This window comes from Rhinolophus hipposideros (assembly GCF_964194185.1).
Source record: "Rhinolophus hipposideros genome assembly, chromosome: 15".
Classification (NCBI taxonomy): Eukaryota; Metazoa; Chordata; class Mammalia; order Chiroptera; family Rhinolophidae; genus Rhinolophus; species Rhinolophus hipposideros.
In genome coordinates, this window is record NC_138061.1 from 16,425,967 (window position 1) to 16,451,114 (window position 25,148).

A 25,148-nucleotide genomic window follows, 5' to 3' on the forward strand; every position below is an offset into this window, starting at 1 on the left:
TGAGTGGCACCAGCCATCTAATTTCAGGGAAGTCACTTATCTTCTCCCAGGCTCGGACCTTAATCTGTTAAATGGGAGAAACGGTATCCTTCTCCTTTCTCCCAGGGTGATTTTGAGGGTCACATGAGATGATGTATGTAAGATGACTGGGCCTGCCTGCTCTCTCTAGAAGTGGCTGGGGTTGGCTTTGAGAGGTGGGTGAGCCTGACAGGGAGAGGGATAGACCATGGATCCCTGCGGGCCAGGTTATAGAGGGAGGGCTGGGTTTCTCCTTTGCCTCAGCCCAGGGGAGGGAAAGGTGTGCTCAGCAAGGCGAGTGGATGAGTGTATTGCTACGGGCACGTTCCTGTCCGGACCTGGTGCCATGCAGGTGCCTAGTTTCCCATATGGCACTGACTCCACCCCTTGTTCCAGATCGCTCTGGGTGGGTTCCCTCCGGGCCATGCCCAACAGTGGGGCACAGCAAGGGCTGCACAGAGAGCATGGAAGAGGCTGCTTCCACCTGCTCCCTGTCTCAAAGAGCAATCCCCAACCCCTGCCTCAAAGCCTCCTGGTGGGGCCAGGTTTACAAGTTGCTTGACTTCAGTGCCTGCCAGCATCTGCTGCTCAGATCTGAATTTCTCACTTTTTACACATGTAACTTGGGGTAGAGTGGGGTGGGCAAGGCTGTGTGGACAGACATGTTCCGTCAAGGCCACTGACAGAAACCCTATCTGGGAAGCCTGCGGCGGAGGCTCCCAGTTCCCTGGCAGGTGCCCAAGGAAACCTGACCCGCGGTTGACAGGTGTAAGGACTTAGCCACTGTCTGAACCAGACATGCCTGGGGACTCAGGAATGGCTCTGGCCTGCTGAGAGAGGTGAGTCTGCCTGGAGGTCTAGTCCTGAGGCCCAGAACACAGTGCAGTCCACTGCTCTGGAAAAACACACAGGATTTAAAATTAGAGACCCTGGCACTCTTCCTAACTTCCTGGATGACCTTGAGTTGTATGGTCTCCTTGGGGTCTGTATAATCTAGCCGATAATTCTGGATGAATTCAGAGGTTCTCACATTGAAATATCAGAACTTGCTGGAAGGATTTTTTAAATTCAGATTCTCAGCCTAGAGAGAAGGAATACGCAGGTAGAAGGTGGGTCCAGGAAATGGCATTTATAAAAAATGCCAGCTTGTATGAGGATCGAGGTTTAGGAAAATCAGGACCAGATGATCTCCAAGACCCTGTCCATCCCTGCCGTGCCCCAGTTTCATTTTGTTGGGGTGGGGGTGCTGATGTCTTCAGAGTAGATGGCTGCCCTCAGCTGGTTGTGTGGAGCCCAGTCTGAACCCTTAGTCTGGCCAAGTCAGGCCTTCACTGCCCACCCTCCCCCAGGACAGGCTGGGACCGGGGCCCCAGACCGATGGCCTCATCAGTCACAGAGCAGCTGCTCTCTGGAGGGAAATCAAGAGGCTTAAATGACCTGAGTTTGGGCACAGCCAGTGACAGTCCCTGCAGATGGTGACCCAGGCCATGACATTATGGGCCTCAGTTGGCATGACTAGCTGAGTAGAGTAAAAAGAGGAAAGTGATTAAGAATCAGGTGCTCTGTTTCCAACCTGGTAACTCACTATCTGCATGGCCTTGGACAAATCTCACAGCTTTTCAACTGTAAAACAAGAGAATTGGCCCTTAACTAGGAGGTTAAGAAACTTCAAATCATTTGGGGGACTTTCTCAAATTAAGTATTTTCCATTTAAGTATCCCAAATTCCACTAAATATCTGACCGAGTATACCTACTTTTGAAACACTGTCTAGGGGATTCTGATCTACCTCATGTTAAAAACCACTAGAATAGCCACTCTTTAACAATTTAGCTGTGGAATTAGGGTACGCTGCCACCCTGGGTGTCTTTCTGAGTTGAATCCTCATGTGTCAAAAAAACTACTCTGATTCCTTGCAGTACAAAAAGGCGGTGTCTTAAAACACTTACCGTGGGCATCTGATATATCGTGCTTTCATTAATTTACTAAATCCCTACCTATCCCAGTTCATTATGAAAACCACATTCTAATATGCTATATATTCATTAGCTGTATGTTATAGGACATATTACTGTATTTTATTGCTTTTAAGATGTCTTTTTTCCCCACACGTTAACATCTCTGAAATCAAGATGCATTTTACAGTTGATGGAGTCTCACTGTGTAATTTGCAACATTCTTTTTTGCCTGTTGGTATTGAAACATAGTGTCTTACACCTGATGCCACCTTAGATTGATTGAAATATGGTATATAGAGTATTTTTATGTCACCTGTTAATATACGATAAAACTTTATTTATTTATTGCTTATCTCCTACACTAGAATGGAAGCTCCATGAGGGCAGGGGCTTTGCCTGAGTTTTTTTGTTTTTGTTGTTGTATCCCCAGTGCCTAGAACAGTGTCTGCTACATAGTATGCCTGTGACAAACAGTTGCAGGGGGCGGCCAGATGACTCAGTTGGTGAGAGCGCAAGCTTCGATTTCTACATGGGCCAATGAACTGCGTTCTCCACAATGCAGAAAACAACGACTTAAGCTTGGAGCTGAGCCTCTGGGGGGCGGCAGCTGGGTGGCTCAGTGGTTGGAGCACGGTACTCACAACACCAAGGTCGCCGGTCCGATTCCCACATGGACCAGTGAGAAGCAACGGCTTGAGATTGGAGCTGAACCACTGGTAGGCAGCCAGTTTGCTCAGTGGTTAGAGCGAGGTGCTCATAATACCAAAGTCGCCGGTTCGAATCCCACCATGTGAGGTGCGCCCTCCACAACTAGGTTGAAAACAATGACTTGACTTGGAGCTGAGCTGTGCCCCCCACAACTAGATTGAAAAACAACTTGACATCCTAGAAGAACACCCTGTTCCCCAATTTAAAAAAATATATAGTTTTAGTATGGATAAACATTTCAGTAGAGCATAATAGTGGCCTTTATTCTAGCAAACAAGGATACTGCAGAGAGGAACAGAAACAGAGAGAGATCTGCATCTGGCACATCCAGGTCTTTTGAAAACAGTCAGCCCCCACCATGGGCCACAAACTCTGAGTTACTCAGTCTAGAGAGAAAGGCAGATACAAAAAACCCAACCCAATAAAATGTTTTAAGTATCAAAGTGGAGACGCCTCTGAGAGCATGTGGGAGGGAGCCACCACGTGGAAAAGCCTGGTGGAGTCAGGTCGGAGCGAAGAGTAAGGGTTCTCCATGTGGTGGAAGGAAAGAAAAACTCAGAAACAGAGACCAGAGAGGCCCCCAGTGCTAGGTGAGGAAGGCTGATGATTACCTGTAAGTTCCTGTAATGGACAGCGCTGCGACAATGGCTTATCTTCGCCATCTCCTCGCTCGTGTAGAACAGCCCACACAATTTGCAGTAAAACCCAGTCCTGGGCACCACGAACTCCACCCCTGCAGAAGGATGGGAGATAGACAAGTAGTCAATTAGGGAGGCGATGGGAGGCCCTGGGGTCCTGCAGCCATCGGGTGGAAATGGGAGCAATGAGCTCCAGGCCTCACTGGCTGTGGCTTTGGCTTGTTACCTAGCTTCTCCAAGCCTCAGTTTCCTCATATGCAAAACAGGCACGTAGAGAATAGCACCTACTTCCTTCACAGGTGGTTGTGAAGGTAAGGGATGGAGTGCTGAGAAGTACATGCTCTGTAACTGCCTTTGGGAACTGCTCTCTGATTACCAGCCTGTTTCCAGGGAAAGGAGGAGGAAGGAGGTTTCATACATTTCACTTGTTGGATTTCATTTCTCCACACTGTACCCCTCTCTACGGAGGTTGTGGCCAGGACTCTGGAAGAATGCTTTCATTTTTGTTTATTTAATTTAGAATTCTGTTCATTAAAGAAACTTTTTAAAAATAAGCGAAAGTGAGGAAAAATCACCCAGAGTCATTCCAATCAAAACATTTTCTTCCACACTCTCTATATGTAGAGCTTTTTCTTTGCAGGAAGAGGGGGCAGTTTTAATTATACCCTAAGTATAATCTGTCTCCTCCCTCCCTTTTTCATGTATTATCATAAATATTCTGCAGTCTTCACATCTGAACCATCAAGTACAGTAGTAAGTCTCAGGATTCTGGGAGGCCTTTTGAATCTAAGGAAAGAAAACAGTGGCCTAATAGCCAGAGAAGTGACAGTGTCACAGCCCAGAAAATTCATCTTTGAAAGGATGGTGGCTATTCCAGCCTCCCAAAGGTATTCTGGGGGTCACAGTTCTCCTCGTGAAGACACAGTCAGCAAAGTGGAAAGAGCCCAGATCTGAGAGAGCAGATGTTAAGAACCTACGTAACCTGGGGAGAGTTAGCTGAATCCCTCCTGCGCCTCAGTTTCCTCAGGCACCTGATTAGAAAGCACCAGCAAAAGAGCACAGCATGAGGACTGTGAAAAAAAAGGACCCATCATGGAGCAAAAGAAGAGGGGCTGATGGCTTTTAGATCCCACTTTCAGGTCGGGGCCCCACACTGTGTGGGCTGACATACTTCAGCACTGGCTGTGCCGCTGCCATCTGGTTGGCTCCCACTGCTCTGCTGGGGGGTTGCAGAGCTGGCCACACTGGGTGGAGGGGAGAGAGGGGGCTGGGAGCGGCACACCAGGGCAACAGTTCCAGGGGAACAGCAGCTTCTTCCAGACAGGGAAACAGGCCAGGTCTCCGCGAAGGCTGTGTATGACCACAAGTCTGGGGCTTCTTTCACTTTCCTCCTCCCGCCTCCCGTGAGATAGAGCTGAGTGCAGAGGAGACCGTCATAGAGAAGCAGCTTAGACTTGTAATTACAGCTTTTTTTTTTTTTTTTAACATTTCAGAAAAGCCACTGTTCAGTGTGGAGGGGCAGGCCTGGAGGGAGGGGTGAGCCTGGGAGGCCTGCCCACAGCCCGCCTTGACAAATTGCTTCTCTGTGGTTTAGGGCCTGGGGAGCCTTCTCAGCTAGTTCTCTCTGACTGCCACGTAGCACTCTGCTGTGCACTCAGCAATCTCACTCAGGCCAGGCTGTCCAAAGGGAGGCCAAGTGCCCTTCCGCCTCGCTCCTCCTCCCCCCTCACTGCAAAGGATGGAGAAACGGCCCCAGCTTGGCTTGTGGGCAGCCAGTTCGACCCCCACCTCACAAACAGGCCCTGGCTCCTGCCTGTGGCTGCCCAAGGAGCTTTAAGCGAGGTCCGCCTTCATCCTCTGTTCTTACAACATAGCCCTCCCCTTGCCAGTGCTCTACCAGGAGTAGAGGCCCACACAAGACAAGATCAAGGCAACTGGCAAAGGTGTAGCGAACGCAGCCCTATGAGCAGAGCTGGCCCCTCTGCCCTGTCCCAGCCAGACCCTGCAAGACTGGAGTCATCAGTGGTACCAGGAAAGAAGCCTTGGGGTTTTCACTGCAGACCCTGGCCGAGGTCTCCAGAATCCTACAGTTTCCCAACTGGCCTTCCAGCCGGTGCTAGGCCCCCCAGAAAGGGTGCAACAGCCTCAGAAACCACTACACAGAGAGTGAATAAAGCAGGGCTCCCCCCCTTTCAACCAAAGCACATGGCTACCATCTGTGGTGTTCTGGGTGAGATTTCACTTGAACAAAGGCTTCCACTGCCAAAAAAAAAAGAAAAAAGAAAAGAAAAAAAGCCTTGGACACCACTGTATAGTGGAGGAGAAGTGGAATTTAGAGTCAGATAGGCCTAGCTCTTTTACTTACACTGTGTGACCTCAGATACATTACTCAACCTCTCTGAGATTAGTTTCCTGATCTGTAAAATGGGAGTAATAATACCACACGTGTTGCCATGGGGAAGCGTCTATCATTTTACCCGGTGCTCAGAAAATATGAGTTTTCCAGACACGTGTTAAACATTTCTCCAAGAGGCCACCTGCCTACGCATCGGCCTTCACGCCCTCCACCCCGTCACCAAGGCTGCGTGGAGAACCTGTACCCTCCAGTTTGGCAGCAACTCTCTTCCCTGCCCCCACCCAGCAGCTGGTCAGCAGTACCGGGCAGTCCAAAGGCAGAACTGGGGGAGGAGAAGTCTGACCAGGGAGGATCCCCAAGTGCCTGGTAAGTCCCCTGGGTACCTGGGAGTTGCCCCAGCACCGCAGTGCCAACACCGCCTCAGGACGCCTCTGGAATGTGAGGTTCAAGGGAAGCGGCAGCGTCCAGAAAACCTGCCACAGCTCCGATCGTTCTGGAGCCAACTGCTCCTCCCATTTTTCAGCCTCTATTAAGTATAATAATTAAAGCTGCATTTGCCTTCTAATAATAGCTCTTGGCACAGGCAATTATAACTCCGTCATCCTAGCAAAGTTCGGGATGGGTGGAGGGGGAGCTTGCATTTTGTAGGCAATGCCCTTTGGTTCTAGTTAAAAACAGGCCTTGGCAGGCTCATGCTGGCTGGAGTCACCCAGAGCTGGCCTGGAACACACGGGCAGTGCCCCCCGCCCCATGCCCACTGCAGTCCCTGAGCAACGGGACTTTACCTCTCCCTTTCCTACCAATGGTATGCTGTCCTTGGCACTCTCATTCCGCCTCCCTGCTCTCCACAGGGACAAAGCCAGAAAGTTGTCACTCATCTTCCTGGAAGTCTCTCTATAGTAGTGACTGATCCTGGAGGGTGAAGGGTTATGCAGCCCCAGTGAGGGGACGTAGTAGGTCTCAAAAACAACTTCATAAACAAATAATAATAGACAACCCTTTCTAAGTACCTCCTCCCGGAAGACTCTAAACCCTTCCAAGTATTCCTTTAATCCTCCAAATAACCCTATACCTGGTAGGCTTCTATCACTGTGCCTGATTTATAGATGAAAAAAGCCAGCAGAGAGGTTAGCTAAGCTGTCTTTGTCCCCAGCCAGCTGGGGTTGGAACCTAGGGAGTCGGGTTGCAGTCTGTGCTCTGAACCACTGTACAAATCTGTCTTTCCTACACTGTCCTGCTCGGCCTGGAGAAACAGGAAGGCAGGGTAGCCTCAGGTTAGAAATCCCTGAACTTGCTATATGATCTTAGGCGAGTCTCTGGGCTTTAGTTCCCTCACCTGTCAAAAGTGGACGATAGTACCATACACCCCTTCCCACCCCCAGAGATCCAAGGGGTAATGGGTCTCAAAGCTAACTGAAGACTGTAATCAAGTACAAAACTACAATCTGTGATGGCCCCAAATCGGAAGCAACCCAAATGCGCATCCACAAATGAACAAACAAAATGTGGTATGTCCACATCCACAAGGCAATACTCCTCCACGATAAAAAGAAACCAACCGTAGACACGCCCAACAGTATGCATGAATCTCAACATAATTATGCTGAGTGAAAGAAGCCAGGCAAAAACAGTCATCCTGTATGATTCCCTTCATAGAAAACTCTAGACTGCAAACTAGTGTCTAATGACAGAAAGCAGATCAGTGGTGACCTGGGGATTGAGGTATGAAAAGGGAGGGGTTACAAAGGAGTATCAAGGAATTTGGGGGATGATGACATGTCCATTATCTTGATTGTGGCAATGGTGTCACAGCTAGGTACGTGTGTCAAAACTGGTCAAACTGCACACTTTCAATGTGTGTATATCACTGTACATCAGTTACACCTCAACAAAGCTGCTTACAAAGACAGCATGAGATACTGTTTTCCTCCTAACAGATTGGTAAGGATTGAAAACTAATAACATGGATGGTGAGAGAGAGAACTCTCTCACTCAACGTAGCAGTGAAATAATCTTTTTGAAGTGCAATTTAGTAGCAATTATGAAAAGCTGAAATGCAAACACGTATGACTCCACAACCTCCAGGCCAGGATATGCTCTCCTACAGAAACATGGGCCAAGAAAGGTAACAGCACGTTTAGGAGGCAGCAGAGCACAGAGGCAGCATGATTCTAGAGTCAAACCACTGGGGCTGAAGCCCAGTCTTTGCTGATCTTCAGCTTTGCAACCCTGCCTCTCAGATTTCTTATCTGTAAAACAAAAATAATATTACCTACCTCTAGGTGTTTTCAAACAGCTAAAATGAGATAATACATACAAAAAAGGAAAAAGAAAAAAAAACTAGGAGCGGTGCCTGCACGGTAAGCGATAAAAATAAAAGCTTCGTTATTATAGCATTTTAATAACGGGAAAAACAATAAAAAAAAACAACTTAAATATTCACCAGTAGAATGGGTTGGTAAGTTATGGTACATCTTTTAAGATGGAATCTTTGCAGTGGTTAACAAGAATGCATTCTCTACGTACCGACATGAAAAGATCTCCGAAACCTGCTGTGACGTGAAAAACACAAATTAAAGGACATTATGTATATGGTGTGATCCTATTTTTGTGGGAGAAAAACTATTCGAGGATATGACAGTAGCTACCTCTGGAGTTGGGGAGAGGCCAGGGGGAAGAGGTATGACATTTAATGTTTACTTTATATGGTTCTTATTTTTTAAATTGGTCACAATAATCTTCCACTCTTTCTGTAATGAAAAAGAATAATAAAAAGACACTAATTATAAGGTAGCAGAATTTATTCTTAATTTTTGCTTGTGTGTGTGTGTCAATTAGATTCCAAGTTCTTGGATGACAAGAGACTTGTGTTGCATTTCTTGGTTCCCTTTGAGCGCCTCTCATAGTGCCATGTATCCAGTAAGTGCTATTGACCGAATGAAGGCATAAGGAATGCAGGATAGAACCATCTGGCATTCCCTGATAAGGCAGCCTGTGCAACTGTCTTCCAGGCTTAAAACACCCGGGCCCTTCATGCACTTATCTTAGTTCATTCTAAGGTCAGTACTTCTTTGTTTGTTTGATTTTAGTTTTTGTCCTGGTATATGTTGGAGGCTATGCAGCAAATTTATCCCTTTGGGAAAAAAAGGACATTTGCTTTTCAATCTGACTCCATGAAAACGGTACACTTGGAGGACAGAGCCAGTAAGAAATTGTTTAAAGGAGATGAAATGAAAAAGAGAAACTGATGGAGTGAGCCTCCATATTGACTGGCCCCTCCCTGACTGAGCAGACGTGTGGTCACTGGTTATCACAGAACCCAGGCTATCGCCTTCCTTGTGACATCTTCCCAAGCTCACTCTCTGAGCGCTAAGACTCCTTTGTCTTACTGCTTTCCCACCTTTCAGGGTCAATGCAAAGACACAAAGAGGATGTGGGCTGCAGTGGGAGTCACTGGGTTGCTGGGAGTGTCAGAAGCTCCCAAAAAACTTTCCCCAAGTCCCTTCACTCCCTACCCTGAGCCTCCAGCTAACTCTCCTCTTTGAAAAGGTGCCCAAGGCAATTTTATGATGAAACTCCCTTCCTGCTGCCCTTCCAACATCCGCACCATTGAAAACCCACTGATCTGGTCCAATTCACATGATAAGTGAGGCAACTAAGACTCAGGAGCCCCCTACCCATCCCTCTCGGTGAGGCTCTACCATTCCCTTGCCTGAGGACTGAGCCATCCCCACTCTCAGGGCCACCCCACCCCACCTCCCAACCCCCCGCCAGGTGCTTCCCTGACGAAGGCCCTGATCTCCATCTTTACATATTTCTCTCTCTCTCTCTCTCTCTCTCTCTCTCTCTCTCTCTCTCTCTCTATCTCTCTCTCTCTCTCTCTCTCTCTGTCAACTTGTTCATCAAGGACCTGAAGTGATTGGGGGAAAAAAAAATTCCGGGCTATGACTTGTCTGAGGACATGCAGTCACCTGGTAAATGGAATAGGAAGCAGGGGGCCCAGGTCCCTCTCTGTTCAAGGCTCCCTCTGCCAACAATATAGAGTCTGCCCCCAACGCAGTCTATTCAGCACCATCGCCTCAGAGAAGCTAATCGCTCAAAGAGGAAATAAATAGCGTTGTTTGGGGAAGGGCTGGGGCAAGGAGGGCAGGGAAAACCATGCAGAAGAGGTTGGCTCTTGACTTTGTGAGGGCCATTGGGCCTCTGCTTCCCTGCCTGCACGAGGGAATAAAGGATTCCCTCAGTGTGCTCAGGAATAAAGCATTCCCTGGCAGGGGTTGTTTTAGTCTCTCAGAGCTCTGGCAAGAAACTTTAAAGTAGCACCTTGCAAGCCTAATTTATTGCATCAGGCATGAAAAATAAGACAATGTGACAGAAGCCCTCTTCAGCTCTTAGATGTTACTAGGAAACTGTCATTTCCTGGAGCAGAATTCTCAGGAAGGACGGTGTAGTTCGCCTACCTAGAGGAATGCTGAGTTCACTGAACACGTCCTCTGGTTCCCAGGAAGGCAAAGAAAGGGGCTGTTTCAGCTCCACTTCAGTGTATTCCGGTGACCTCATATCCAGAGATTTCATCTCCAGGTACCTGGAGTTTTCTGCAAAACACGGGCCAAAGCAAAGAACGAATGAAACACAACATGCCTCCCTGCAATTCTGTTCCTTGTGCTTGCTTGGCGTGAGGTGGGGCCAGGGTGAGGACTGCTCATTAGAGGCTAATAATTAAGAGCTTTTTTCCACTGCCAGAAGAATGCCGCATACAAGAAAACTTGGCACATCTTTGCACTGGGTCTATGGGGGATGGGCTGCTGATGCTTTGGGATGATCCACTCCCACGCCCCCCAACTCCGTGTCACTCCACCTCTGCAGGCGGAGGAAGTATGAAAGTGCAAAAATTGTGCTGATGTGGACAGGAGCTGAGGCTGGCAGAAAAGGCCATGCCATTCTCTATTGAGAAGTGTTATTAAATATGAACTCCAGACGCCGGGTAAGCTAATAAGGCATGAACACCAGTGCACACGGAGACCTATGCTGCAAAGGAAAGGGGGTTCAAGCAGAGCAAGGTGAACGTTTCACTCCTCCTTTAGTCTTGCTTCTCTAGACACAGCCCAGGCCTCAGCGTTTCTCTAGCAACAAGAAGGCAGCTCATGACAGAGTTTCCATGGAGACTCAGAACCACAAAGGTGAAAAACACCTCAGGTCAGCTGGACATGGACGAAAGCCAAAGCCTCCAGCTCACCTACCAGCTTGTGCCTGCCAGCCACAGAGCCCTGGCTTACAAAGTTTATTTTGGAGCCGTTCCTCTATAGCGTCTGCCCCCCGACTCTTGCCCCTTGTACTCCAATCTCTGGAATGCCGCAGGCTTTCTGTGGAACGAATCTCTAGTTATTTTCACTGGGAGAACATAGAGGGCTTCTCCCCTTCCTTGCTCCCAGAGTCCTTGATGGGGCTTAGTTTCCACTTGGCAGAGAAGATAGGGCTTAGCCTATTTTAAACTCTGTCTTTCATGATGTCATAGCGCAGGGCACACACAAAACATCACCTCCAATTGAAATGGAGGAGACGCCAGAACAAGTCTTGTTTTACCGTCAGACTCTGGAGAAAAATGGGCCTGAGGCAGGAAGAGGGGGAACAGGCCATACCCCTTAGTGAGCCCCTCATTCTTCGCTCTGCTCACTCCTTGCTCGGCCTCCCACACTCCCACCCCCTCATGCAGGCCTCACAGAAATAATGACCTGGGTGGTCTTCTGTCCTGCAGGCACAGAGGCTGTTTGCTGCCACCGGGGATCTCTGGCTGATGACTCAAAAGTTTTGCAAATTTTAGTTGTCAGAGTCCATCTGGGCTCCCGTAAATTCAGAGAAGTCTGTCCTATCTGAGTTTGCTTCTCAGAAAACATGTGGCCTCCTATCTGATTTCCTTTGCACCATTTGCCTAACAGCTCTGACAGTTTAACCAGGTTTTTAGAAACTTGCTTTCTGCCCCAGCTTCAGTGCTGGTTGAAACCTTACCAATGTCTGTTCCAGACTGCGCATGCCCACTAATACTTCTCTAGGTGACCAGTGGTCCCATCAACCCAACCACCCAGGAGAAAAGGCAGGTAGTTACCCTGGGTCGACACTCCTTGGCAAGCCTGGCTTTGGAGGTCAGTTTCAGTGGGGGGGCTGGCTTTCTCCTCCGGGGGGCTGCCTTCACAAGCCCCATCTTCGGGGGTCCCCCTGGCTTTGCCGTCATCGCGAAATGGACTAGGCTGCCGGGCCCTCTCCTCTGCTGGCTTGGGGGAAGACATTTGCTGGAGTGTGGGGGACAGACGAACATCTGAGCTCTCTGTTCCCTTTGCCTGCTTCTCGTAGCAATCTGAACCCTCCAGTGAGTGGCCTGTCTCGAATTCAGCTGGCTTCTGCTCAGCCTCCAGATTTAGGCCAGGCATTTCCACGTCCATGTCACTGGGACAGCTTGTGGAAGCAGAAGGCACTTCGTTGGGTGATTTGGGGCTGACTTCCGTAGCCCCGTTACCTGTGGTCTTGACTCCCTCCTTAGTGAAATCCTTGGCTAAATCTAGGCGTAAGGTCGTTGTCACACAGGGACATATTTCTGGGCAGATTTTGTCCTTCTGGTCAATGGGCACGATCTCCTCCAGCTCTGGGATGTCTGGTTCCATGATAAAATCTTCTTCCTCTCCCACCTCGTCCACTGTGACCAGCTCCTCCATGTTCGTGGGGTACCAGTTCTCCCCCTCTGCTTCACTTCCACTCTCCCAGTCTTGATCCTGAAAAAAAGTGCAGAATGGAGGTCAGAGAATGGCTGAGGAGCAGGTCTCGGTGTTCAACTAGAGGGCACAAGCTTCAACCACAGGACCCCTCAAACCAGAAAGATCCTGAGCGTTCTGACCTGGGAACACTGACTGGGTAATTAGAAGCTGTAAATCCTTCAAGTCCCACATCACTGATTCACCCCTAGGATGAGGCTCAAAACAGCGCAGGGTGTGGAATAAGCCCTTAAGACTTAATCCACCATGTTTAAAGTGGCACAAAGAATTCCAACCCCTGGTACAAAATAGATGCTCAATAAATCATTTTTGAATGAGCCAATAAATGATTAACGTATAAGCTCTAAACCAGTCAGCTTGCTGGAGCTATTTCCTTCCATGCTGGGCATCACTAAATGTAACTATGGCAAAGTCCCCCATGAAATTCCCCCAAGCACCCTCTCCCGCAAGGGTGCAACTTCCATAGCCCGGCTCATAGTAGGCCCTTCCTGAAACTTTCCCCTGGTGTCCCCAGTAGCCTACAGAACCAGCAGCCGGATTTAAGAGATCAGCTTCCCCGCCAGCGATAGCCATCTCTCTGCCTCTCCTGACCGGTAAGGCACGAAGCTGGCCACGTTCCAAGGACATTTCTTTTGGCCGTGGCAGCCCTAGCACTGGGTTTTTCATTTCAATTAACATAAAATAATCTTTACAAGCACAGGGGATGTCTTATTAATCCCAGGGTCTGGACCTGCTGAGGTCACGGCCCCAGATTGAATACCCCAAATCCCCCTTCCTGTCCCAGCCCCTCCTGTGGGACCTGCCTATTTTGGGAGCCTGGCTCTGAAGCCCGAGTCTTTTTTGGGCACATGTTTTCTCTTATGAGCACAGCCAAGTTGCTGGAGAGTACGGCAAAGCCGAGGCATGTGGTCAAGATCTCTCCATAAGGACTGTGCAAAGAGCCATTCCTCTTTGGGAAAATGGCTTCATTCATGGCGCCTCGAGTGGGGTCTCAGACACATCCCACACAGCGGGCATCACTGGGAAGGGCAGGGACTCCTGTGACTTGGTCCCCAGTGGCTGTCGTGAAGACGTGGCTACACTGCCGGCATCTGGGACAAACTTTACCTTCTTTGTCCTTGTGTTTTCCAGATCAGAGGACTCATGTTCTTTCTCCTGCCTGCCTGCTGAGGCCGGGCTTTCTTCCATGCCCTCTTTCCCAGCCTTACCAAAGGAAGAACAGAACAAACCAAATGGACAGTCAGTGGTGGCACAGAAAGGAGGGAGCACCAAAAGAGAAAGAATGATACTGAGCACAGCTAACAGTTGTTGGATGTGTTGCATATACATTTCCTTTATCCTCACAAAACCCCTGGGAGGCAAGTGCTATTACCATCTTCATTTGACAAATGAGGAAACTGAGGCTCAGAGAGGTTAAGAAACTTGCTCAAGGTCACACAGACAAATGGAGGCCCAGAAATGTCTTAACAACTGGCCTGATGCCTTTAGGCAGGCAGAGACCTCTGGCAAACTGGGTAGTTTTTGCAGCCTCACTGTAGACAGAGGACGAGGAAAGGGGCCAAGCGTGAACTGCCCCTGGGGTTATCAACCATCACGGTGATCTCTCCACAACAGATCTGTCTTGGTCATAAAAAGCCACATCCATGCCACTTATGGGCATGAAGGGGGTTGTCTCAGTGACCCTTTCACCTCTCTTTTGCCCCATCTCTGTCGTAGAGCTACACCTCAAACTAGCCTTCCCCTCCCTTCTTCCCTCCTCCTCATCCCTCTCTCACATGAAATCCCTCCTCATGACAGTGTCCATGTCTGGGAAACTGGACAATTGAAAGCCAATGTCTGGTTTGAGAATTAGGGTCTCTGTCCAGCCTTTAAAACAGGGGTCAGCAAACTATATGGTCCTCAAGCCAAATGTGACCCCTTTTGTGCCTCTTTTGTACAGTCTGTGAACTACTAATAACAGTGCTTTTCACCTTGAAACAGTTACATTTTAAATGATTATAAAAGTACCTACATAATATCTTCAATTATGCCTCCTATATAGACTAAAATATTTACTATCTGGTCCTTTGTAGAAAAAGTTTGCCAACCCCCATTTTAGTAGTTTTTGGAGGTTATTCTCCCATGACTTAAACTTTGGCCACCAAATCAATGACTATTCCTGGGGTTCCTCGGGGCAAGTTGCATTTTCTTGACATTTTTGGCTAAGGTAGGATCAAAGTAAAGGACTCTATTTCTCATTTCTTAAGCGCAGACACACCCCTCTTGAGCTGAGAGGAGCCAGCTGGGGCAGGAGCTCAGGGCTGACTGGTTTAACCAGTTATTACCGGACAGGGGAAGATAGTTCAAATCCTCAAGTTCTTATTCTTCCCAGTGTTTGGAGCAGAAGATTCCACCCAAATCCCTGCTCAAGTCTTCCATGCTCACTTAAGTGCAAAGCAGCTGCAAAGGCCTTTTTAGTCATCAGAACCCATAGCTTCTACCAGCAGGGGCCCACTTTATTTTTACCTCCCTGAATAAATTACCCTTGTCAAAATAAATAGTCCTCACCCTTCCCTAGCAGTTCCCACAGCAACCCTCGTAGGTCAACACAGTAAACTGGAGAGCCTCTCCAGTTCAAGCTGTGAAAGACAGGGACAGCCTGGCTAGGACAGAAGCCCCCCACCAGGTGGAGGACACAGAGCAGTGCCTTTCAGTGCACCCTTAGCCCTGGGATGACTTCAGGTGAGAGCAGCAGCTTAAGGGGAACAGACAAATGCAACCAACGCATTCCACTGTCCACACCAACTCATGCACCAAGCTTCTAGGCCCCAATGGTTGCAAGCACAGGGTCGGGGAAACTGCTAAACCACCTCCTAACTGGTCTCCCCCTTCTGCTCTGTAGCCTCCTCCCAAGTCTGTTCTCCCTGAAGCAATCAAGAATGATCACTCCAAAATGCAAAACGCATCATACCCTCACTGCACCTTCTTGCTTAAACATTTCATTTGCTTCCGCTTGCACTTAGGATGAACAAAAATCCTTAGCCTTCTTACAAGGCCCTACATTATGTGGCTCCTGTTGACAATCAGCCTCACCGCCCACCATTCTAACGCTGGCTCTCTCTGCTCCAGCAACTCAGGCCTCCTGCCACTGGGCCTTTGCACATACTGTTCCTTCTGTCTGCTCTCCTTCCTTTTCACTCAGTAAATACTCACCACTCCTTCAAATCTCAACAGTCACATCTTACCTCAGGGAAGCCTCTGTTTCATTGCAGGCACTGACAGCATTCTATGCCTCCATCTCCTTCTTAGCACTTACCACTCACACTCTCCTACTCACTTGACAGATTATGTGGTAAGTATGTTTTTATTCCAGACCATGAGCTCCATGAGATCAGGAATTATTTCAGCTTCCCTGACAACTGAGGCCTAGTGCTAGATGCTCCATGGATACTGGTCAATGAAAGAAGGGAGACTGGTAGGAGAGGGTAGAGTGAATAACGAGTTTGCACCTGTCTCCCGGTGTGCTTGGGTCTCTGTCTGGGCTCCGCACTGAGCACAAGTGGTTTTACTATTTCTCTCTCCTATGGATTGTTTTTACTGGAGACTTCATTCTGGGGACTCCTTGGCTCCATCTGGCTCACAGACATGTTTTGACCGATACAGTTTCTAAAACGTGGGGGATTTCACACAGCTATGTGGACTTGGGTCTTGCTCTAAGAAACAGGAGATCTGACAACCAAGGGCCTGTGTTCCTGAATGGCAGCCACAACATGGAGCTGAGCAGCGGCTGGCTGTCCTCGACAGACAGACACCTCCTCCTTGGTCCTCCATGGTCCCACCTGGCTTCACTTATACAATCTGGTCAGTGTCTCCTGCCTGGCTTCCCTTTTCTGGGTCAGGAACCCATGAACCCCCTTCTAAGAAGGTAGAGGAGTGATTCTTTCCAACCTTCTCCCAGTCAATGACTTGATTTCTTTCCTTCTTCCTATGGTCTTGTGGTCGGGGTTGGGTCTCATGTACGGACCTGGCCACACAAACACTGAGTAGCACTCACACCGGCTTCTCCAGTGCTTTCTCCAGAGATCCCAGAGGGTTTCTAATGCGCACAAACTCAGTAAAGCCCTACAAGAGCCTTGTGATCATACCCATTTCACAAACAAGAAAACTGAGAAAGAGAAGAACAGAGTGTGACCAGGTTCTCAGAAACCAGGCCTTTGCCTCCAGAGTGTAGGTTCAGCCATTCATTCCTTCAACAAGTATGTTTTGACCAACTGCTCTAATCGAGGGCCTAGGGACACAGCAATAAGCGCAGCAGACAACTCCTGCCCTCGTGGAGGTTACACTTGGGTGGGGCAGACACTAAATAAAGTAAATAGACGTTAGGGGATAGGTTAGAAGGACAGGTGCTCCTGAGAGAAGGAAGGAGGAAAAGGAGCAGAAGCGGGACCTAGTGGTTTCATGTAGTGGCCAGGATAATCTTGTGCAGAATATGACAATGAGTCGAGACACAAGAAGTGAGAGGAGACCCATGCGGACCTGGCTGGGGGTGGGGGTTCCCAGGCTGGGTCAGTGTGGGGAGGTGCCTGGCATATGAGAAGAAAGGCAAGGACACCATGCTCAGCCCTGTCGCCTTCACTCCCCAAATCCAGTCCCTGTCCGTTAGCTGCATCCTGGGCAGCCCTGTGGGAATTTGGGTTGTTCTCAAGATCACGATAGAGTTTGAGACGAGTAAAGCCAACTCTTTGTTCTGCGGTTATACCACCAAACAGCAGTGGCCTGCCTGGCTTCAAACCCACAAAAACAATCTGTTGAGACCCCAACAAGTCCTTCCTGACCCCATTCTAGGGCTATCAGAGGCAGAACCAACAAGGGGGACAGAATTGTGGGGAAACCCACAGGGTTTTCTGGGAATCTTTTTTGTATGAAGGGCTCCGGAGGTAACCTACAGTGTGTGTCACCTTAAATGGGTCACGGTTGTGTAAACTGAAGGGTGGGTAAAACAGCAGGAGAAAAAGGTCACCAAAGAAGAGTCTCAGAAGTGTGGGGAGGAGTGCGAACGGGCAGGCAGATCCAAGAGGGTTCCGGGCTTGAGCCCTGCCCTTGCTCTCTGCCCTTCCGTGCCCTTTCTTGAGTCACTGACCTGTCCCCAGCACCTTGGACACCTCCAAGCATGTACAGTTTGCCCTCTGCATCTGCAGGTTCCCCATCTGCGGATTCTACCATCCTTAGATACAAATTGTGGAAAACAAAAGTTACGTTATTGCTGACGTGTACTATGTATTAATAGTTAGGCCTATAATGGCTGCGCTATACCGTGTGAGGAATAAAGACTTTCTTTTCTTGTCATTATTCCCTAAAGTATATAGTATAACAACTATTTGCATGGCATTTACATTGTATTAGGTATTGTAACTAATCCAGAGATGATTGAAAGTATGTGGGAGGATGCGTGTAGGTTATACGCTAATACTTTGCTATTTTATATGAGGGACTTGGGCATCCATGGATTTTGTTATCCGTAGGTAGTCCTGGAACCAATCCGCAGGCGTCCTGAGGTACAGTTTTCTTAAAAACATCCATTGCTTCATCGGTCCTCGGGATCCAGTTCAAGTCCTCCGAGGCACACAAGGTCTATCTCCCCCCACCCCCCCACCAATTTCCTAATCTCATCTCCTGAGCTTCTCCCTGCTAGGCCAGTCAGGAAAATTTGTGGCAGACTTGAGATGGGCAAAAAAAGATGACCAGGTGTCCTTTCGATGGAATGCTGGGCAATTGCCCAGCACACCCTCCAGGGGATCTGGTTCTGTAGGAGTCTGCATTTTATTTTGAACTGAGCTACTTTACAACTCTGTAAATTTCAGACAACGGATAGTCATGCAAATGATCCTTGTCCAAAGAGATGCAAAGGAATTTTATCTGGTGGAGATGCAATTGGTTCTGGGTTCCCTGTGGAAGAGGCAACTTTTGCCTCTATTAGCAAATTCCTATCCACATTCCTCATGGCCTCTACATGCTGCCTGAACTTGGGATTCTCCTTGGAATTGGCTTTCACATCTTACTGGTTCCCTCATTCATGAATGAGTTAAATAGCACCTTTGACAGGTATTCCTTTTACCTTTGCATGAGAGCCAAGATTTTACTTTTTAAAAACACGATCCTTTAATATACCCTAAAGATGCAGTCATATTGAATACCATCTCCAGGCTTTTCAACAGTCTTTCTTTCTCACTTTTGCCCTTGCTGCTTTCCCAAACTGTTTTTGCTCCCAGTTTCAAAGCCCAGCTCAAATGCCTCCTCCTCTGTGCAGCTTTCCTCCTCTCCCTGTAGACTTCACTGTCACAGAGCCACTCACCCACTACTGCAGCACAGACCCCATGGTATGTAAATTGTGCACATCTGCCCATCACTAGACCTCGGTCTCTGCCGTAACACGGACTTGTGCCACTCACCTTTGGACCCTCTGTGCCTAGTCCACTACATGGCAAAGTGCATGCTAAAGTAGTGGCCAAGAGTGTGACTCTTCAGTGTTCACGGAGTTGAGAATTAGGCTCCTTATTTGGACTCCAACTCCCGGGTCAGACTAGAAGATATGCATGTAGGATTTTAAAAACTAGGTTCTTTATGCTGAACCCCTAACCTCTACTATTCCACTCCTACTTAACTGTATTTGATCGTAGGTGGTTCTGGCAAGAAGGAAGTCTAAGCCAAGTTAGACTATAAACCTGTACCCAGAGTCCTTTTGGCGACCCACTGCATGAACTGAAGTCATGCGACAGATTATAAGCTCTTTCAGATGCTTAAATAAAAGATGCCAGCCAACTGCTGAGCATTTTTATTACAGTGGAAATAAAACACTGTGGACAGCGTCTAGAGAAACGTACCAAGCCCTGGGCACCCACTATAATTTAGTGGGTGGTGGCTGCTTCTCGTTTACCGCCCCCCATTGAAGTCCCAGGATTGGTAGATGCTTTTGGCAGGAGAGACGACTGAGAAGACCAGAAATCTAATCTCCCTTGGCAGAGTCTGTGGGTACAAACACCTCAGGGCCACTCCACCCTGGATAAACAGGACCACAGAAGGCCTCGGCATCGTGACCCTCCCTAACTTCTAGTAAAGGCAGCAGGGTGCTGTGGCCTTTGGAGCCAGATCACCTAGCTGTAATTCCAGCTCTGCCATTTCCTGGCTGTGTGTCCTTGGGCAACTAACTTAAACTCTCTGTGCCTCTGTTGCCTCATTTACAGTAATAATGTTATTACTATTATTACCTCATAGGGTTGCTGTGAGGATTAAATGACTTGCTTCAGATCAAGGGTTATTTAGCACAGTGTCTGGCAGAGAGTCAACATTCAATAAGTACTTCATTCTTTCAATAAATATGCATCACCAATATATTACTATTATCATCCTTTTAGACCCGCCTCTCCTTACCTGGGGAGGAGATTACATCATTACCTCATTCTCTGCCACTCTGCTTTCTTTTCTATCATCAGCTCCTTCTTGGTCTCTGTCGGGTCTCCTGGTTCTGTTTTTCTCACTCTGCTTCGACTTGGTGCCCTCAGGGGCCCTGGTGACTTTCGGCTCTAGCCCGTCTTCCTTGCCTAAGTCGTCTGGGTGTGGGTGTCTGCTTTCCCGCAGCCTGGCCTCATCTTTCCTCCTGGACCTCCCTGTGACATCCTGCTGCTGCTTCACATACTTGTCCGATTTGCCTTTGGGCTCTTTCCGGTAGTAGCCGTCTTCTCGGCTTTTGTAGCCTGACGCGGAGTGGAGAGGGGTGGGAGACCCAGACCTGGGGTGCTTTTCTCGGTGGCCCCTCCCTCCTTCCAGTCGCTCATCTAATTGGGCTTTGTCGAGTTGCCAGGGGTAGTGTCTGCGATCCTGCGCCCATGTGTCGGCTCTGTCCCTCATGTCCTCCCCGTTCTCCCTCCAGGGGGCCGGGTCTCGCTCTTCTTCCCTCCTGGCATAAGGAGAATGATCCCAGGAGTCCCGGCCATTACCCCAGTCGACCCTCGAGGGGCCAAGAGGGCTGTGAGAAGAGCTGCAGGAGGTGAAGCTGGCAGTGTGGGACCTTGGGGACAGTGAACGGCTCACTGGACTGCGAGACCGTGGCCTTTCAGGGCCGTATCTGTGAGGGAGCAAAGGAGCAGGTCTTAGGATGTGCACGTCCCCAGCCAGCCCCACATGCAGCCGTCCCCAGCCTCTCTCATAGACACTGTGTACATAACCCCCTCTGGCCGGACGCTCTTCACCACAACAGTACTGGCCACACAGAGAGCAGCCCAGGAGAAAGCGTCCCTCCATCCTGGCTTCCAGGAGCAGGGGTTTTCCCTGAGCACACTCCCAGTTGCTCTCTGCCCCTTTACAGTCGTTGGGCTGGTTTGGCTTAGCCCCATCTTTCTTCCTCTTGGAAGTGAGCCCTGCTCAGGAGCAGCAGACTCTCCTCCTGAGGGTGTGGAGGGGGTGAAGGGTGCAGGCAAGGTTGCCTGGGGCTAGGCTTTTGGGCATGGCTACCAAACCCTCAGATTTGTGAGCCGGCCTCTTGGCTACAAGACTGAAGCCACCCCCCCACCTGGCCTCTACTGGAATAAAGGCAACCTCTTGGCCTCAGTTTTTCCTATTTCTCATCTCAATTTGTTCAGATTGTGGGCATGGAAAAGGGATGCTAATTATTGGGTGGTGAAAGGGAAGAGGGCAGGCTCAGAGATACCAACAGCAAAGAACCAGGAAGGCTCTTTTGGGTTGGGAGAGACCTCAGAACACTAACCTACTAGTTTTTCAGATGAAGAAACTGAAACCCAGTAAAAGGCCCCAATCTGCCCAAGGTTCAAGCAAGATCTCCTGGTCACCCCCCAACCTCTGCCACAGAACTACAGGGGGCACAGTGTGCCTTTATACATGTCTTGTAAAACCCCAAATAATCATGGTTAAAAAAAAAATCCACACAAAGAAACAAAAAATCCTACAATGAACAGCCACATACAAAGATACATACTACACACAATCACATACACACACTCTGAAGGTTGAGTGATTACTAAGCAAATGAACTGAGTCACATACCCGATATTTTTAAAAGAATGAGCAATTTTCATTTGGTTCTCAAATCCCGGAAAACGGCCCTCACTGATCAAGGGACACGGAGATGTGGCTCCTTAGGACCAGGCTGCCTTGACAGTCTTTGGGGACACAGCCTGGCACAGCCCTCTCCAGTTACAGCGCCGTCTGTGGCAGCCCTGGGTAAGGACATGGGATGTGCCTGTAGGTGCCCACCTTGGCTCTCCACAGGGACTGTCTTTAGAGGGCAGTGACAGTGGTAAGCTTGCAGCCACAGCTTAGCATGGTCACAACTTCAGTTAGAAGAAATGAGTTGGAAAACTGAATACATTCAATGTGCACAGTAAGTGACTGGTCACGTAACTGCTGTTGTTTGGAGCCTCTCTATTCCTGTACCTACATCTACATTCAGCTCATGAAAAAGCAAGATCTGGCTCTAAACAGAAGTCAGACAGACAGACAGACAGATGAACAGACAGACACACACATACACACACACACTTTCAGGCTGTTTTAGCAGAGTGTAGACTTGCCCCTAAGAGCCAAATATCAACAGATCCCCTCCTACATATATTCCTTTCCAACAAAGAAGGAGCAGCTGAGAGGAAGCTTAACGTCTTGCATTTTCCTGAGCTTGAATCTGAGCAGCACTTATGGGATACACTGATGCATTCTATCAAGCACATGGAAAGGGAAGGCCTAGAAAGGTTGAGGGAACGGTAGAGGTAAGGGCAGGACATAGCCTCAAATACCCCTCAGAATGATAAGCAGGAGAATATTCCAAATGCCCCAAATCTGCCGAGACCTAGCGCTGGGGCCTCACCTGTCTGCTTCCCGGAACATGTCCCTTTCCCTCTGGGAATGGATGTCCTGGATGATGGCAGCCACGTTTTTCCCAGGTTTCTAGGCAAAGTCAGAGAAGTCACCATCAGACCAGAGACAGCCTTGTAAACACCGGAGGGAAGCAGCTAGGACTTGAGTTCATGGCCCAGTTCACCAACAGGTAAAAAATGCCTTTTTAGAGGAAGTAAAAAGTTTATTCCAAGGGATGGGGAGCATAACGGTAAGTGGTGATGGGGTGAGTGGTCAGGGGATATGGCATACATTGAGCTGGGAAAGGAAGGAGCCTGGTACTCACCGCCCCTGTGCTGGAAAAAAAGTAGCATAGCATTGTTCATACCTGCCTCCCACCTCTTCCTGAGCAAACGATAATGTCTGAGATATAAAAGGAAGGAAGGGAAAGAAGGATGAAGGAAGGGAAGAAGGAGGGCAGGCAGGCATTATAACTTGGAAAGAGACTTGAAGATCACTGAATGCAGCCTCCACGTTTTACATATATGGAAACCGAGAACCAGAGAGATTGGGGCAGAGTTCTGCCTTGCACGACTCCAGGGGCACAAGCCACATTGTGTTCCATGTAGATGGTGACTCCTAGAGTTGTTTGGGGTTAAGGAACACAGTCAAGGTCATAGAGATAGAGAATCAGGGCTTCACAGAAGGAGTTTCAATGCCAAGTTCCTTTCCATGCCCCATGCGACACCTTATTCCAGCATGTTCCTTCACAGGGGTCATCTGCATAAATCTGTGGGGTGGGCAGCACAGGCTGTGAGCCACAGTTCATAGCTGCGGATGCCAGGCACCCAAAGGCCCCACCCATTCCAGAAGTTACTATATGGTGGCTATGGCAGGACAGCACCAACCCCAGTGCCCAAATCCCAAATGAAGCCCTATGTGAACCCAGAATGGACAATAATAACAAAACAATAAAAAATAAATGATTAAAAAAAGAAATTCATGAGAACAAAAGAAAAGGGAAGAACGTCTTCCCAAAGACTACACAGAATTCATCCATTCCACCAAAAAGTATGGAGCAGAGTGAACTTTATGGCATATGAATTCTATCTCAGTGAAGTTGTCAATTGAAAGAAACAGACGTAAAAGCCCCCGGTTTGTAATGTCAATTTTTGACAAAGAATTTTATTAAGAAATGTAATCAATTGCTCTTTTTACCCGTGATTTTTTAATATAGTTTACAAAGAATCGTGAAATCTGGAGTGAACATTAGGTATTTTACAGATGGGCAAGGCAGGGCGAGAAATGGGAACTGTGGGATCCAGAACAGACCAGAATTTTGAGTGTTCTCTCAGTACACAACTAGTTATCTGTGTTATTGTTGAGAATGAAGGTTGGGCAGGGAAAACATGAGTAAAGGACAGAGTGAAAAGGAACTGCCAGTGGTTTCGGGGCCAGAGGTCAAGGCTAGGACATAGGGAAAGGATATATATTGTTCAAGGTAGGGAGGGATCTCTTGTTAGTCAAAACGCAAAAGGAAACACTGACACAGGGAAGGGAAGGTGTTGATCCCTTCCCCAGTGGCCATGAAGTAGGAGGTCCAGAAACCAGTACACTCCAGCTTGAGAGAAGGCCCAGGAACTTAGCACAGGTCAGGATATCCACCTGAAAAGAAGCTTCACCATTTTGGCAAATGGTCCCTTTCGCCTGGTTCTATCTATAAAGGTTGACCCTTTATAAGCATATGAAAGTGTTACCTACAAGTAAGCAGGTCAACCAGGACTTGCTCTGTCAGCAAGCATCACAACTGATTTAACTGGACCACAAGCAGAGACCCACGGCCAAGCAAAGACAGAACTGGGGCCATGGCCGGGGCCGAGAAGAAGGCTGCTGCCCAGGATGCCTTCTGCCACCCCACCTGAGACCACCTGTCCTTCTGGCAGGGTTGTTTGTCAATACCTGGCGGTAGAACGAGAAGATTCACCTGGAGGTGATGCACTAAGCAGGCCTTCTTCTTGCCTGCCCACCTGGGGCCATGGAATGGAAGCTGCCTACTGCATCATCTCGGGAAAGGCCAGCCTGGGGTGGCTGGTCCCCAGAAGACCTGCTGCAGCACTGCCTTCCACAGGCCAACACATGAGTGAACATTGCTCAGGAAAGCTGGCAGGAGCCATCAGGACCAAGTGCAGGGACATGCGATGAGATCTGCTATCACCGGGGCAGCTACATTCTGGCTCCTAAATCCATCAGTCACACTGCCAAGCTGGGATAGGCAAAGGCTAAAAAACGTGTCCCCTAAACTGGGTTAAATGTACTACACCAACTTTCAGAACATACAAATTTCCTGAGGGGATTTGATGGGGGACTTTCTGTAGCAGAAAGAATCCCGAAGGTCCCCAACACTTTCCTTCTGCTCTTCTGGAACCTCAAATCCTTGCGATTGTTCCTCCCAGCCTAGACCTAGGAAAGCCTGGGGAAGAGGAGGCTCACGCCCTGCCACTCTGGGGTGCCACCTGATGAAGGACAGGGCCAGCTGATTAGGCACCACAGATGGAAACATCCTCTAGTGGCCCATGCAGTCCTCCAGGGGTCAAAGAGATGAACCTAGAGTTCTTTGTGGGCTAGAAGAGCCCTTCTTGGCTTAAATATTTCACTGCCTCTTATTTTCCCAACCAGAGAACATCCTCCTGCGGCTGCTTTCAGCCCAACCCACTCTGACGTTACTTCTATTCAGATCCTATGTCCCCAGAGGCAGGGCATTGGGTTGTTGGTCTTCACACAGCCAGCACCAGCACAGAGCCTGGCATGGAACAGGTGCTCCATAATACCTGTTTCAAGATGAAAGGCTGGAGACATGGAGGGATGGGCTGTACAGAAAGCATATG

The 25,148-nt window shown here is 48.7% G+C and overlaps 1 protein-coding gene across 1 annotated transcript in view; it reads right to left on the minus strand.

The window, feature by feature from the left end:
- RBM20 (RNA binding motif protein 20) overlaps positions 1 to 25,148 on the minus strand; it is a 179,221-nt gene that overhangs the window by 3,955 nt on the left and 150,118 nt on the right. Inside the window, exons 8-13 of the mRNA XM_081075094.1 lie at positions 22,295 to 22,374; positions 19,873 to 20,542; positions 13,549 to 13,644; positions 11,781 to 12,441; positions 10,138 to 10,272; positions 3,295 to 3,416 (exon numbers count right to left, since the gene is read on the minus strand). Of these exons, the coding sequence (XP_080931220.1) occupies positions 3,295 to 3,416; positions 10,138 to 10,272; positions 11,781 to 12,441; positions 13,549 to 13,644; positions 19,873 to 20,542; positions 22,295 to 22,374 (1,764 nt within the window). The remainder of the gene's footprint in view (positions 1 to 3,294; positions 3,417 to 10,137; positions 10,273 to 11,780; positions 12,442 to 13,548; positions 13,645 to 19,872; positions 20,543 to 22,294; positions 22,375 to 25,148) is intronic.